Genomic DNA, 15,744 nt, shown 5'->3' with positions numbered 1-15,744 from the left:
AAAGCTGCTTTGCGGCAATGAAAATTGCTAAAAGCGCTATACAAATAAAATTGAATTGAATTGAATTGAATTGAGACCCTAGAGGTGCATGTGCCACTGTGTCGCCAAGATTAACACATTAGATTTAAGATTAGACTTAAATGAAAAAAAAAAAAAACAGCACTATTGCTAGGATTTTATTGTCTCAGGCTACTATACAGTACTTAAATATAATCATGAAAATACTTTTTAAAATACTGTATATTATTTTTTACCTAAATTGTGAATCAATTGCACAGCTTCTGAGGTCATGAGTCATTCATTATAAGTCACGCAAAAAAAACCCACCCATTTCATTTTACATGGTCATATTATTCACTCCATGAAAGAATCTGCAAGTCACATGTTCAATGGGAGGTTGCATCATCTGAATTTCCTTAAGCTCATTACAAGAAGAAACGTCATTTTTTTTATTCTTTTCCATTCTTTTCTTTTCCATAATGTCATTTTATGCATTGACATTACGAGGTTAAATCAGTTTAAATTACAGATGTATACACTTTATATACCGAATTCCTTCATGCCATTAGCATGGATGCTCGTTAAACACAGTGTGCACAGATATGCTTGCCAGTTCCATATTCCAACCTGAAAAATGCTGTAAATTACTTTAGATACTGTATCCTTCCAACCATCTGTAGTCACACGCTATCTACTACGAAACATGGAGGACAATGATGATTACCACTGTATTTATTCCCATTTTATGACCAGAACATTCACACACACATTTATACACTACAGACAATTCGGGAACGCCAGATAGCCTTTAGGGCTGTGGGAGGACTGGAGCCTATCCCAGGAGACTTACGATACGAGGCAGGGTACACCCTGGACAGACCTACTGTACCCTATCCACCAATCTATTGTATGGCACACGCACATACTGTACACACACTCACAACACACACAACAGGCAATATGGGAATGGCAATTAACCTAACCTGCATGTCTTTGGAGTGTGGAAGGAAACCGGAGTACCCGGAGGAAAGCCACCAAGTACGGGGAGAACATTCAAGGATACCTTAAGAAGGGGAACCAAACCCAGACCCTGGCGGTGTAAGATCACAGTGCTAACTACTAAGTTACCGTGCCACCAAATGATATGTAAATATGTATTAAATATTATATATTATTAATATTATTTTTAAGATTTTTATTGCTTGAGTTAGGTCAGAACAGGTTCTAATCCCAGACTCTAAAACACGTGTGTGAAACAGTTCCCAGTAACAAACAAACAAACAAACAAACAAAAACACTTTCATTGTTTTTTTTTAAATACATGACACCTTCCAATTGTCGTAATAATTATTTCTGTCCGATTTACGGTTACTGACACGCTCAGTTTCACTCTTTCGCAAGCCTTAAACTGTGTACGTTTGACACATGAGCGGAAGTTTGGGAACATATGCAAATTAAGCGCTTGGTGAGTAACCAATCGGATGTTTGCTTACAGGTCACGTGGATACGGAATTCCCCCTCCGAGTCCGGGGCTTTCCAGGTTCGATGCCCGCCACACGCCACTGAGTTCAGTCACTCAGGACCGAGTCTAAATCTAACTCACACAGCAAGGATGAGAGAATTATATCTTCTGCAGCTTGAGGGAGATTTCTAAACATTAATTTAGCTTTTATCTGCTGAATATTCTTAAAGAAAAGCGAACATCGAGTGAAGATAATCATCATACAGGTACGTGTAATGTGAAATTCTCTGTATAATAAGTCCTGTTCGAGAAAACTGCACTGTCACCTGGGTGACTACTGGGTGGCATTTTATTTCATATACATTAGTTTTATGTTTACAGTTTGAAACTTTGGTGAAATCAATCTCTCTCTCTCTCTCTCTCTCTCTCTCTCTCTATATATATATATATATATATATATATATATATGCATACTATCTGTATTATATATTACTCTAGTAAATATTGCTTTTAAATATGTCTATTTCATTTTCACATAATGTTTAGTAACCCACTGTACCCCAGTAGACACAATGTTCAGTAACTACCCTAGAGCCAGAGCATGCATAACTACTATATAATTTACCTGCAGGAAAACACCTTGATGTTAGTGATGTTAACAGATAAATAATTTCAAATACATTTCTAAGCTTTTTGATTTATTCTTTTTTCATTCTTTTTTGCCTAAATAAGATTAGATTATTGTTAACCCCTACACATCAAGCTGTAATAGTAAAGTAGGTGTGGGGTGGCTGGAAATTCCCTGACAATGTCTGTGAACTTCTTGGACTTAACCGACCAGGTCTTTTTGACTTATTTGTCGGGAACAAGGGGAATCACATCCACAGGAAGCAACAACTGTGTAAAACAATTTTTGTATGAATTTCCCACAGCTCATTTTGGATTTGTACGGCGGTTCTCAGCATGGCCGGAGCTCTGAGGTACAGTACAGACCATCAGTTTGACATACTTTTACACTTTTAAATACACATCAGTAGAGTGCTAATGTTTCCAGACATAAACAATCCAAAAGTCTTGAAACACTAGTCAAAATGTGTATTTTTGGTAACTTTTTTGTAATTTAATGCAACATTTTTAAAAGTACAATATCATTCAGTCTATATCAGTACAATATCACTGTGTCTCAAAAGTCTTCATACATATGAGTTTTAAACAAAATGTATTTTAAAATGGTTCCTACTTTGACTATATACTGTATATTTTCAGACAGTTTAGATTTTAGGAATACATATGATGAAAAGAGAAGTTTATTTATGTTATCCCAAAAATGCTGGGTCAGACATGAACGTTAGGCTTTCTTGATATTTTAGCATGTTCCATGTTTTACTTCAATTACAGCATTCACACGAGGTGCTATAGAAAAATCAGATTTTCCATGTTCGGTCAAATCCATTGATGTGAAGTGTCATCTTTAAATGTCCATATTTTAATGCAAGAATGAGACTATAATAAAGAAAATCTGTATTTTTGTACAGAGGTATTAACATGCTCCATATCCCCAATTTGCTTACATTTGAATCATGACAAATAATTCAGAACCTTAAGTTACTTAAGCCAACGATAATTTACTTTCATTTGATTTAAAATTTTCAAAAACTTAGATTTTTTTTTTTTCAAATCACTTTTTTAAAGGAACAAAAAAAAAATCACAAAGAGTTTCATTGTGGTTTTAGACTTTAGGATTGCAGATTAAGCAACAAATTTGTTGTCAGTTAGGATTACTGCATGTTGCAACAGTCCTGCAGATTGAGGTCTCAGTTTGTGTAGATTGTTCCAGAAATCAGACCTCCCTTATAATTAAGGTTTGAACACTTGCAAGATAGGATATGCAGTAGCCAGGTGCATAAGCTGAAATGTGTGTGCAGCTTGTGTATTTGTGTTTAATAAATGATATCATAGCTGTATCATAATAGTTTTGCATGTTGAGGTTTTGCATACACTACCAGTCAAATGTTTGGACACGCCTTCTAACCTGATTTTTTTTATTTCTTTTTACAAACAATGCTGGAGGCGTCCAAAATATGCAATAATCTCCTTTAAACAGTTGATAATGAGACGTGTCTGCTACTTATGCTTTGTACAGCCTTCATAACGCCTCTAATCTGGTAACTCTAAATGAACTTCTCTGCAGGATGAAATGCTTGATGAGTTTTACTAATGTACTTGACTATACTGTTCTTGCAAGGGCTGTTCCAGAACACCTGACCTTCATATCCTAAAATAACCACTGACTGGTACTTAATTACCTTGTGCCTTACAGAATGTGTTATGTCATCTGGAACATAGAAAAATGAATCCAAACTTGTGTCCAAACGTTTGACTAGTACTGTATGCACATTTCTTTGCATGAATAGATGCAAAGAGATATAAAGACCAAAAAATTTGTTGCAGGATTTGTGTATTTTAAATAGCTGTCCTGGTATACAGTATATGTTTAGTCCTGTGCTGCTGTTGTGTGGAAAGATAAGAAAAGCCCACTATATGTCAGAATTCTCCCTGGTGTAGATATTGATATCTGAAGATGCATCTTTTATACCTTATATAAGTTTCCTGTGGCAAAGCATTAGAAAATCTCTAAATGATTTAAATGATCCTTGCCCTTCTTTAAGTATATAAAAAAATGATTGGAAGACATTTTGTCAAAAAGTCTTTCTTTCCCTGGTGTATGGAGATTTTGTAACACTCACTGGTTTGTTTGCTGCGCACCTTAATGTGAAATGTTGTAGTAAATTCTACAACATCTGTTAAGCTTTCCAAAACATTTCCAAATCTTAAACTTTATTTATCTTATACTGTATTTTTTGCACATAGACAGTCGTCTTATACACATGACTAGAACCCGCTCTTTTTCAATCCATTTACCTTTGTTTAAAGGTACAATTTAAACATAGTTTGCTTGTAAATATGTGATGTGACATTTTTATGTTAGACGACTTCATTACATGAAGTATATTATAAACATTAACTCGTTTGGGGATTTGGGACTGCACACAACTGAACAGAAAAAGTTTGGTGGGCAGTCCCCTTGGCAAGTCTAGATAGTCTGTACTCCACATTGAGTACCATGCCAAGACGTGTGAATTAGAAGTTGACTAATTCTGCAACAAAGTCTTTCACTTAGAAAGATGTTGATTTGAATAGATTCCACCTCATTGGAGTTTTTTTGAGCTTCCTTTAAAATGATTACCATATTTTGTTTCAGAGCTTTAGGTTTAACCAAAAGCCCCTATATGGAAATTTAGGGAAATGATGTCTAGTGATTTTTGGGAATGTAAAAGAGTGATACACGGGACCTCATGATACGGTCCTGCATATGATGATTTCCAGGAAAAAAAGAAAAAAAAAATGTTCTGAAATCACCTAAATGATACCTCTTCTTAGAGTACACTATAAGTGAATTGTGATCATTTACGGGGTGCATAAAGGATTTTGTATAGTATTTTAGTTGCATGTTTAACCCTTATGTCCTGTTCACTAGACTCTTTGGAAGGGGATTTTCCAAGGCTAGCGTTGTACATTTAAGGCATGATTTGAAATTAATTTTGACAGATTAATACTGTACTGATTTATACTTTTGACTTATAGGACTTCATATTAAACAACCTGTCTGATTTTACAAGACTGTATATTTAAAATCTATTTTTAAAATAGCCATTTTATATTATGATTATATATAATATACACAATAAAAACAGAGAATCGGATATGGTTTGCTTACCCACCATACTCATTTTTACTTGTTTGTGGAGTGGCCTTGCAGCAAACTGAGCTGAATTTAATCCGAATTTTCAAAAGGTTCTTAAAACGTTTTGTAGTCATGTAGAGCTCCACTTTAATAGAACTTAATTTTTTAATTGATACATGTTTTACTGTTAACATATATATATATATATATATATATATATATATATATATATATATATATATAGCAGGGCAGAAAAGCACCATATCAGTACTATTTAAACAAAAATTCCCCAAATGTAGAGAATCTGGCAACACTGACTGTATAACGCAAACCATTATATGTGTGTCTCAGCTTCTGACATCAGAGGCAGCACTGAGCTGGTATTCTCGGGGCTTTCCTGTGTGTTTGTTCACTGCCCTACTTCCTGGAAGTAACGCACGCAGGGGAGGGAGGGTGAAAGAGAGTGAGAGAGCGGAAGAGAGAGAGAGAGAGCGACTAAGGCAGAAAAAACACCACTGCATACAGTATGCCATTCTGCCTTTTAGAAAGTGAAACCAACCTCATCTGAGGCCTTGCTAAGACTCGCTGCTTCTCTCCATTTTGTTCGTCAGGTACGTTAAACCCGGGGAAGGCCTTTATGCGTGGTTTTCGTGTCACGGCTTGGATTAGTAAAGTGGGGAAAGGCAGAAGGGAGTTCAGAGGAAGAGTCGCAGCAGGGTGTTACAGACTCAGGCAGTATTCTATGAATCACAGGCATGACTGATTAGGGTTCTTTCTGAGCTCGAGGGAGATTTTCTCTTTTTTTTGGTCTGAATCTAGAATCTAGTGCCTGATTAACACTTGATTCTGTTTCTCTTCCATTCCAGCATGGACGAAAGTCAGTACGGCATAAAAATGCTGGACAACGAGGTAAGAATTTTTATTTCAGCACTCACTCTACTATGAGCTTGTACAGTTTAACTTAAGGCCTGGGGTTCTCTGAATGGTTTTGAAATGTAAACCGTGTGCGTCTTTGCATCACCTAAAAAGGGGTATTCCATGAGCATTTGTGAAGGTCCAGGTACATGTTTTTGACTGCTCAAATTGCTTAAACAAATAACCAACAGTTACCTCTCAACACTCAAACATTGATTGATGAGATATGAAATGAGAAATCAGTTTTTTTAATAATTGGCACACTTCTCTGTCAAGTTGCATTTTAAAATTTAGTTTTCGTTATTGATGCTTTTTCTAAAAACTACATGGTTCGTGAAACAGAAGCCACCCTTGCTCATATTTAGAAGAACTATCGTCACTGAGCTACAGCGAATTTTCCCCCCGCACGTTTTTCGGCTGTCGCTGTATTTTTTGAGTTCTTGTTTTGATACTCTGAAATGACAACAAATCTAGACAAATCCCCACCTACTCGCTAAAGCTAAATGTATATGAACAAAAGCATCAGGACCACAAATCATCACAACCTCTCACATCAGCTAAGAGAAGTGTGAGTCTGCCTACGATGATGGCGTGCTACTGTACATTACCATGAACTGTACTCGTTTAAGTCTGTAACACAGTTCGGAGGATAATAAACATAGATAAATCTATCCTAATATTTATTTATCCTAATATTTATTTATTTATTTATTTATTTATAACCAATTCTGTTATTTTCACAGTTTGTGATGGACGTCTCCTATCATCAATACATGCCCTCGTTTGAGATTAAAACAGAGCCCTATATAACAGAGACAAGTGAGTAACCCTCCTCATGTTTGACTCAGTGTATGCATGTGAGTTTGATGGTTCTGTACGTGATTGCTAATGGTCAGTCAGTGGTGATGAACACAGTCTCTGTTTATTTCAGCTCACGGACCTTACTTACAGATAATTGAGGAGCCCAAACAAGTAAGTACGCACATTACTGGATGTGTTTTCTTCTAAAATGAGCGAATAGTGCAGAAATAATGTGCTTGAATGTGTGAGTTAACAGTTAATTAATTAATCAATTATCAATAAATCAATAATTAGCCTTAGTTTGTAGTTTAAAATTGTATGTGTATAGATGTATTTCCAGAAGATGAATACGTGCAGTGACTCAACCACGTGGCAGTCTTACATTATGTGTCTCGTGATGTAAAGCCATGTTCAAAGGGAAATTCCCATGATTTCTTATTTTGACTTCTGTGGATCATCTTTAATCATAAAGTGCAGCTCCACTTTAGTTCTAATAACTTGTGTCTTGCGTGTTGACAGAGAGGCTTCCGGTTTCGTTATGAGTGTGAGGGTCCATCTCATGGGGGTCTGCCTGGTGCTTCCAGTGAGAGGAACAGGAGGACGTATCCCACTGTTAAGGTAAGAAGACGGAACACACATACTGCATATCAGAAGCATGTCCTGTATTCTCTTATATTATCCTCAGAAGTACAGTACAAGAAAAAAAAAGGAATTTTTCCAAGTTCTCAATTTTCTCAATAAATGAAATGCTTTTTGTTTCTTTGCCTCCCTGTACAGGTGTGTAACTATGTGGGTACCGCGCGGGTCGAGGTGCAGCTCGTGACACACACCGATCCGCCTCGTGTCCACGCGCACAGCCTCGTTGGGAAACATTGTAACGAGAACGGAACATGCAGCATAGACGTGGGTCCCAATGACCTCACAGCACAGTAAGTAGCAAAACTCCTTGCTTAATTCTGATCGCACCTCATAGTGCCTTCACCATAGCATTTACAGTTGTCTTGCTAAACATACAGTAACTGCTTAAATAAGTACAAAATGTCCAATTTCCTGCTAGTGTCTTGTTCGTATTGTTGTTTGTTTGTAACCTCTGTACTGTTTTGCGTACCTCTTTTGTTCAGGTTCAGCAATTTGGGTATTCTTCATGTCACTAAAAGAGGAGTGGGAGATGTTCTGACAAAAAGACTGAGAGAAGAGAGAAAGAGAGCCTTGCAGCCCGGATTCCATTTTAGCGGTGAGATACAGTTTCTCCGTGCACACAGAGCTGAGTGAGATCATTTAGATGTTGACTCGCCTCTTGTTCTCCCTTTTTTCGTTTCTTGCTCCGTTTCACCCTAACATAACTTGTCGGTAGAGAGAAAAAAAAACAACTACTGTAGATAATAAGTAGGTGAACGATTCCTTTTTGACACTTTGATTCATGGCTTTATATCACTTTTGCTTATATTACATGCATGCATTCTCCCAGTATAATTTCAGTGTAATTTATTGACACTGTAAAGTTTTACAGTTGTGTTGATTGGAGAAAGGTAAACCAGGATGTAAGAATTATTTTAAAAAGCTTATTTTAAAATAACACACGCATGTTTATGAATACTGACTTCAAACCAATTTGGAAAAAAGTTAAAACACAGAAATATAACTTCAGCTCAACAAGAACAGGCTAATTTGGAGTCACCGTCCTGTGACGTTAATTAAATAACACTGCAAGGACATTAGCAAAGCCACGGGACGACAAGTAGAAATAAATCAAACTAGACTGGCTTGTTTCGGGTGTGACACGGTGGCATAGTGGTTAGCACTTTTGCCTTGAACCTCCAGGGTCAAGGGATACATTTTACTGTCTCGGGTCTGTGTGCAGAGTTTGTTTCTCCCCGTGCTTGGTGGGTTTCCTCCGTGTACTCCGGTTTTCTCCCACAGTTCAAAGAGATGCAGATTAGACTAACTGGCATTTCCAAATTGCCCATAGTGTGTGTGTGTGTGTGTGTGTGTGTGTGTGCACTGTGATGGATTGGCATCTATCCGAGTTTACCCTGCCTAGTGCCCCAAGTCCTCTGGGCTAGATTTCAGAATAAACTGTATAGAGAATGAGATTGATTGGTTTGTTTTGTCGTGTCTAGAGTATGTGAACTTCTGAAAAACTATAAACCAAAGTAATATATACATTTTAAAATTCGAAATCAAATTAAAGTTGAATTTTGTTGGTTACAGATACAGATGAGCAGTCTATTGTACGAGAAGCAAAAGAGCTGGGCAAGAGCATGGACCTAAACATAGTGAGGTTAAAGTTCACAGCTTACCTTAAGGACAGCAATGGCGGATTCACCAGAGCTTTGAAACCAGTCATCTCCAACCCCATCTACGACAGCAGTACGTTTTTCTTCTTTTCAACTTTTTACTTCTTAGATGATTTTGCGATGTCATGAGCTCAGTTCTTTAATCACTCAACTTTCTCTAGAATCCCCCAACGCGTCCAATCTCAAGATCTCGCGCATGGATAAGACTTGCGGCTCGGTGATGGGAGGTGATGAGATCTTCCTGCTGTGCGACAAAGTTCAAAAAGGTACAAGCTCTATTCCTCAGCACTGGTACTTAATGTGTTTCTTTAAAATAGTGATTGAGACAGATATGCTTCTGCTTCCAGATGATATCGAGATTCGTTTCTATGAGGAGGACGATGATGGAGGCTGGGAAGCATATGGAGATTTCTCTCCCACTGATGTACACAAACAGGTGTGTTAATATGCTATAATGATTGTATAGGAAAGTATGTAGCTTGTTTGTGCACGGACCTCACTTACTCACGCTTTAGCCATGTCCACTCGTGATTAGACTGGACTTTTAGGTATTTTTTCAACACATCCTGGTGGAAAGTACAGTGTTATTTATTTAGTAGCTGAATGTTGTCATTTATGTGGTTTGTCTCCACCCTCTTCCAGTATGCCATAGTCTTTAAAACACCACCTTATCACAAAGATATCGAGAGACCCGTCACTGTCTTTCTGCAACTCAAGAGGAAGAAGGGTGGAGACTGCAGCGAGCCCAAACAGTTCACCTACATCCCACAATTTCCAGGTCAGTATAAATGACTGCTAAGCCTTTCATCATTTCCATAACTTTAACATTCCTCACTCCATTCTGTTTTTGTCTATATATTGTATATAACGTGGCTTTATCTCTTAACTTTGTAAATATTGTGTCCTCAGATAAAGAGGAGGTTCAGCGAAAGAGGATGAAGTCTCTTCCGCAACCTTATGACAGCTGGCGGGGGCCAGGGGGTCCAGGTGGAGCAGGGGGGAACATGGGCAGAGGAGCTGGCGGCTTTGGAGGTCCTGGAGGTGGTGGAGGAGGAGGAATATTAGGAGGTAAGCTCTTGTGGTTTAATTGTAATTATTAGAAATTCTTAGGGTGAATGGATAATATACTGAGGATTTCAATATACTAAGGATTTATTTTTCTCAGCTTATGATTTTCTACGTTTCAAATCTATTTATAAAGTGTATACAGTCACCATTGCTGTTTTAGCATTAAACATAAAGTTATTTTTCTATTTTACTTTGGTTAAAGAGTCAAATAACACCCTTGCAAACCCTAGTGTTATTTAAGGCACATTTTCTTGTGAATTTGAGGTCGGATAAATTTTTTTTTTTTTACTTGAGTAAAGAATCCAGGTACTTTCTTCACCTCGTGATGCAGGATGAGTGACTGAAACAGATTCTTCGAGTAAATGAGGATATAGTGAATGGCCAGGGCGATGTACAGTACATATACAACAATGCTGAAGAAAATGTTCAGTTCATGACAAGTTTTAAGAAGTTCATACAGTATGGAAACATGCCTGTTTATTTATTTATTTATTTTTTATAGGATTCTCATTTAATCACCTGGATGGGCAGGGCTTCTACGGTGGCAATTGTGGTGGATTTGCTGGAGGCACACAGATGGCAGGATCGTCTCCACAGCCGCACAAAGCCCAGGAACAGCAACCGCGTGAGACACCAGCCAGCACATCTGCACAGCAGCAGCTCTTTCAGATCGGTGAGCCACAGATCAGTCGCTATAACCTTCGCTGGCCAGTGGAGAATGTTCTGCTGTGCACGGTGTTATTAAGGTTCATGCTGCTGCATCTTGCATCATATCATACTGTGTTTTTCAGTTTCGGCTCTTCAGAAACAGACCACCGTAGCTGCCAAGCACAGCGCCAAGGCCCTGCTGGACTACTGCAGCACGGGGGATGTACGCTTCCTCCTGGACATGCAAAGACAACTTTGTGGCGTACAGGACGAGAACGGAGACACGTAAGTCTGTTTAGTCAATCTTCTTGAATAGGGAAATAATGAAGAAATTATTTATATATAAAATAATTTAATGAACTGTAGTTTTTTGGAGGGGTTATTGAATTTTTTCCTTTTTTTTCCTTTTCTTTTTTATATTTGTGTGTTCATTTTCCTTACTGTGGTGTTTTACAGGCCCTTACACTTGGCCATCATCCACCAGCAGCCAACAGTGGCCTCAAAGCTTATTCAGACCATCTTAAACACTCCCCAATCCAAATTCATCAACAAGTTCAACCACCTCAGCCAGGTAACTACCACCGTATTCCTTTCTTTAGATACTCTGTACGTTTTCTGACTGCAAATGTCAGAATGATGAAGAGTGCTAAAATTTTAGAGCAAGTCAGAAGCTAAAAAAAAAAAAAAAAAAAAAAAAGTCCATAGACCTCCTCCATACCTCCTACATACTGTAGGTCTCTGGTTGTTCATCTCCCATGTCAGACAGATCATTGGTTAAATAGTCTCTAGTTATATAGGGATGACATCAAGGTTTTATATATATATATATATATATATATATATATATATATATACTGCACATAAAAATTAAGGGGAACCCTTAGTCCTGGTTTGACTTACATACACTTATGAGGGGCGTTCAAATCAAACCGGGACTAAGCAGTCCCTTAATTTTTTTGAGCAGTATATATTATTAGACAGCATAAAGAGGAACTTCTGATCCTTCATATATGCGACTCAATATCTCAACATAATAAACTGATATAAAAACAGCATGCGATTAATAATTGGCAAGGCATTCGCATGTTAGAATGTGAAATGCTGTTATAAAGTCTTCAACAATAAAATTTCCTAAACTCCTAAAAACTCTAATAGAATCCTAAAAGTTAAATGAAGTTAATAAGGCTTATTGGTGAATTTAATTCATTAGATATATTAATGACCTTCTCCTCTTCAGACCCCTCTGCATTTGGCTGTGATCACCCAGCAGCCCAAGTTGATGGAGATCTTGCTAAGAGCAGGTGCAGACCCTACTTTACTGGACAGGGATGGGCGCACAGCGGTGCATCTGGCTGCCCATGCCGGAGACGAGACCATCCTGAGAGGGTTGCTGAACATGCTAGGAGATCGCCATTCTCACCTGCTGAACACCGCAGACTTTTCAGGTGAGGACTATGATTATTCCACCAGGACGTACATGGCTTCAGCTGTTGAGTAAAAACTACTACTACTATATGTGTTTTTAATGGTTGTAAACTGATATTCTTAGTATTACCAGATCATGCAGCTACACTTGGCACTCAATAGCATTGATGTTATCATGTTAGTCTGTGCTGAAATTTCTTTGTCTTTTTTAGTTAGTGCTACAGAATCATTTAATTAAATCCCGTTTTTATTCTGACCCAGGTCTCTACCCGCTGCACCTGGCTGTGAGAAAAGGAGGCGAGCGCTGCCTGCGTGTCCTGGCGGAGGCCGGTGCCAAGATCAACATGCCCGAACAGAAGAGCGGCTGCACGGCATTACACCTGGCTGTCAAGGAGAACCTTTTCAAAGTGGCCCACACTCTCATCACAGAGGTACAGAAAAACGTAATATACAATCTGCAGCAAATTTGGGTTATACTTGACCAAATTGCATTGATCATGAACAATATGCATATTTGATATTGGAACCATTAAATTCTGAAAAATCGGAAGAGGTGTTTTTTCCGGAAGTAGGAAAAAAATATTTGAGTGAGTTACCTCTTAAGTGGTGCAGTGATCTAACAAAAGTCAGCCTGGGGTTGCCTTGTTTGTCTGGAGACTGCAAGTACAAATTTTGGTGATATCTCAGTCATCTGTGTCCTGGGAGTTTCCTATCTCTTCATCATTAATCACTTCTTAAGGTCCTTAAGGCATATTTATGCTAGATGAAGCGAAGTGTCACACGAGCACTAGTGTGGTGGAAGCATGCATTAGTCCTCATCTTCCCAGATTAACCCAGAACAAATTAAGACACAATTTTTTAATACTATAAAAATAAGCATTTAGCATTTCGAAATTCATGGCTCTTTGGTTCTCTTGCAGCTGAAGGCTGATGTTAATTCATGTACATTTGGAGGAAACAGTCCACTGCACCTGGCTGCCAGTCTGGGCTCTCCACCCCTCTGCTCCTTGCTTATAGCAGCAGGTAAAGTGAAACACTTTCATCCCAGACTGTAGTATCAAAGAGTGGTTCATTTGCACCGTTCGCATGTAATCATTGATGCTCCTCTCCTCAGGCGCCGATAAACAACTGGAGAACGATGAGCCACTCTTCGGCTACTCCTCGTCATCCGATGAGGAAGATCAAGGCGAAAGCAAAGAGGGGAAAGTCGAGAAGGACGTAGCCGAGCACGTACAAGAACTGTCGTTATCACCCGAGAGAAGTCGAGTCAACCCACGCAAGAGACCAGCAGTCGGACACACTCCTTTTGACCTGGCCAACTGTCAGAAGGTTAGAAACGCAGAATAGAGCCCGGGTTAGTGTGATTGGGTTGTTGTAGAAGAGGCGAGCCATGCTAACATCACTCTCTTCTACAGGTTAAAGATCTTTTGGACAATACGAAGCCCAGTCACCATTCATCTAAAAAGACAAAAAAGAGTACTGAAGATGGTAAGTGAGGTTTCAGCAGCTTTTCTTTAATATCCTTATTAAGTTTAAAAAAATATATATATATGGCATACATCCTAAAATAAAAATAAAACTATGTTCTTTGAATCTCTGTGCAGTGAGCCAACCTCTGGACAACGAAACCGTCAATAAGCTTAGCGAAATCCTCAACAAAAGCCAAGTGCCATGGAAAGACCTGGCAGAGAAACTAGGCATGCTCACGCTGACACACTTGTACCAAGAAAGCCCCTCACCCTGCAGGAACCTTCTAGAAAACTACCAGGTGAGAGACTGACATCACATTCTTTTTTACCATCATACAGTACTTTGAAGCTGTGACTTTACTTCACTGTTGCGTAAAAGTTCCAGATAAATATTTCCAAAGATCAGAGATTCTTGTGCTTGTAAATAAGAGCTGGTCAATTGTCAGAATCTCAGTCACAGCTTTTGAAGTGGTTCTTACAGTAAATGCGGTTTGATCACGGAAAAAACACATGAACACCCCCCCCCACACACACACACACCACCAGCACCACAATGTGTAAACACCTACTCTTTATGACAGTAAACTACGTGTAACAGATTTGTGACAATCCATAACCTTTTGTAGTACTGATTAGATTCAGAACTTTTTTCTTTTTTTTTCTGCAGTACGTCACTATGCAAAAGTCTTGAGCCCCCACAATTCCTTCATATTAAATGTAATGAAATGATATAGATTCAGGTAAAGAAAGTGGAACAAATGTTGTACTGTGACGTAAAGATACGTTCAAAATCGGTTGTTTATGTAACAACCTCAGCAGCGATCTTATTTCCCCTCTCATCTGTTCCAACTACTCATCATGTGTCTACGCATGAATGATCCATAGGTCCTAACAAGACTAACATAATTCCTCTGAAACTGGTCAGGTACAGTACAGGGACTGAACTGAAAATGAGAACCAAAAGCATACCAAAAATGAAAGCCTCGAGACTTTTGTAGCATCACTCAGCACTACCAGGTTATTGTTTCGCATGTGTACATACTGTATGTTGCTTACCCTGCCCTGTATGTGTGTGATTGCAGTTAAGTGGGGGTCCATTAGAGGGGCTGGTGGACGCACTGCAGACTCTCGGTCTAAAAGAAGGAGTCCAACTTTTAAAAGCCAGGCAACCCAGTGAAGACAAGCAGAGGACAGGTATGAAGCTTTCTTACCGTAATAAAGGTCAGACTAGGACAAGCACAATTCCTCCTTAATTTACATGGAAACTTTAACATGCTATAACTGACCATGTTCTCTGTGCTCGTAGACACGACAGTGGACAGCGGCTTTGGCAGTCAGGAGGCGGACACTCCAGCCGTGGCTAATGACTGAACAGTGCAGTTCTACGAAACAAACTTTGATATTTTATCATCACCTGGATGTCAGTTTGTCCTTCCCAACCTGTCACAGTGAAGAACTGGCGAGCTGGGTTTACACACAGATCGTTTAAGTGCTAAGAGGGACTCAGGTGAAGGTTATGTCTGGTGCTGTAAATGCCACGTGTAATGTATTCACATTTGTGGAAAATTATAAGAAAGAGATACTGAGACATTATTCATCGTCAATATCCCAGATGTAATGTGCAGTTTGTAACCTTATGGCACAGTTGTGCCCTGGTTTTCCATTTTATGATTGTGTTAATATTCTAATGTATTCGATTATAAATGCGTTCTTCTGTGTTGCTGACTGCTTTTGATTTAGTGTATTACTAATACTGTGTATTTATATGAGGTATGTTTTTTAGCTATGTGCCTGTGCAATAGACTCATGCTTGAATGTGTTTTGATACATTGCACATCTAAGTGTTTGCTTTCTGGCGGTCATTGAAATAAATATATTTTAAAAATAAACTTTTCGTTTAATCCTGATTGTTCT

At 38.5% G+C, this 15,744-nt stretch overlaps 1 protein-coding gene across 2 annotated transcripts; it reads left to right on the top strand.

Annotated features, from left to right (window-relative positions):
* The first annotated feature begins 1,554 nt into the window (after nucleotides 1-1,554).
* nfkb2 (nuclear factor of kappa light polypeptide gene enhancer in B-cells 2 (p49/p100)) lies at nucleotides 1,555-15,717 on the top strand. Of its 2 annotated transcripts, XM_053501655.1 has the most exons (24): nucleotides 1,555-1,728; nucleotides 2,395-2,442; nucleotides 6,074-6,116; nucleotides 6,866-6,941; nucleotides 7,054-7,094; nucleotides 7,443-7,541; nucleotides 7,701-7,852; nucleotides 8,045-8,157; nucleotides 9,135-9,293; nucleotides 9,382-9,486; nucleotides 9,568-9,656; nucleotides 9,863-9,998; nucleotides 10,130-10,288; nucleotides 10,791-10,961; nucleotides 11,080-11,221; nucleotides 11,393-11,507; nucleotides 12,174-12,381; nucleotides 12,623-12,792; nucleotides 13,282-13,384; nucleotides 13,476-13,690; nucleotides 13,777-13,849; nucleotides 13,966-14,129; nucleotides 14,913-15,024; nucleotides 15,137-15,717. In XM_053501655.1, exons 2-24 carry the CDS (start codon nucleotides 2,426-2,428, stop codon nucleotides 15,199-15,201), a joined length of 2,727 nt encoding a protein of 908 aa, XP_053357630.1. In that variant the 5' UTR covers nucleotides 1,555-1,728; nucleotides 2,395-2,425; the 3' UTR covers nucleotides 15,202-15,717. The 2 variants fall into 2 exon arrangements, with proteins under 2 accessions (XP_053357630.1, XP_053357631.1); XM_053501656.1 differs by lacking the exons at nucleotides 1,555-1,728; nucleotides 2,395-2,442 and adding an exon at nucleotides 5,662-5,818.
* The last annotated feature ends 27 nt before the right edge of the window (nucleotides 15,718-15,744 follow it).

Source organism: Clarias gariepinus, chromosome 8, assembly GCF_024256425.1.
Source record: "Clarias gariepinus isolate MV-2021 ecotype Netherlands chromosome 8, CGAR_prim_01v2, whole genome shotgun sequence".
Lineage (NCBI taxonomy): Eukaryota > Metazoa > Chordata > Actinopteri > Siluriformes > Clariidae > Clarias > Clarias gariepinus.
This window is presented reverse-complemented; position numbering and strand designations above follow the sequence as displayed.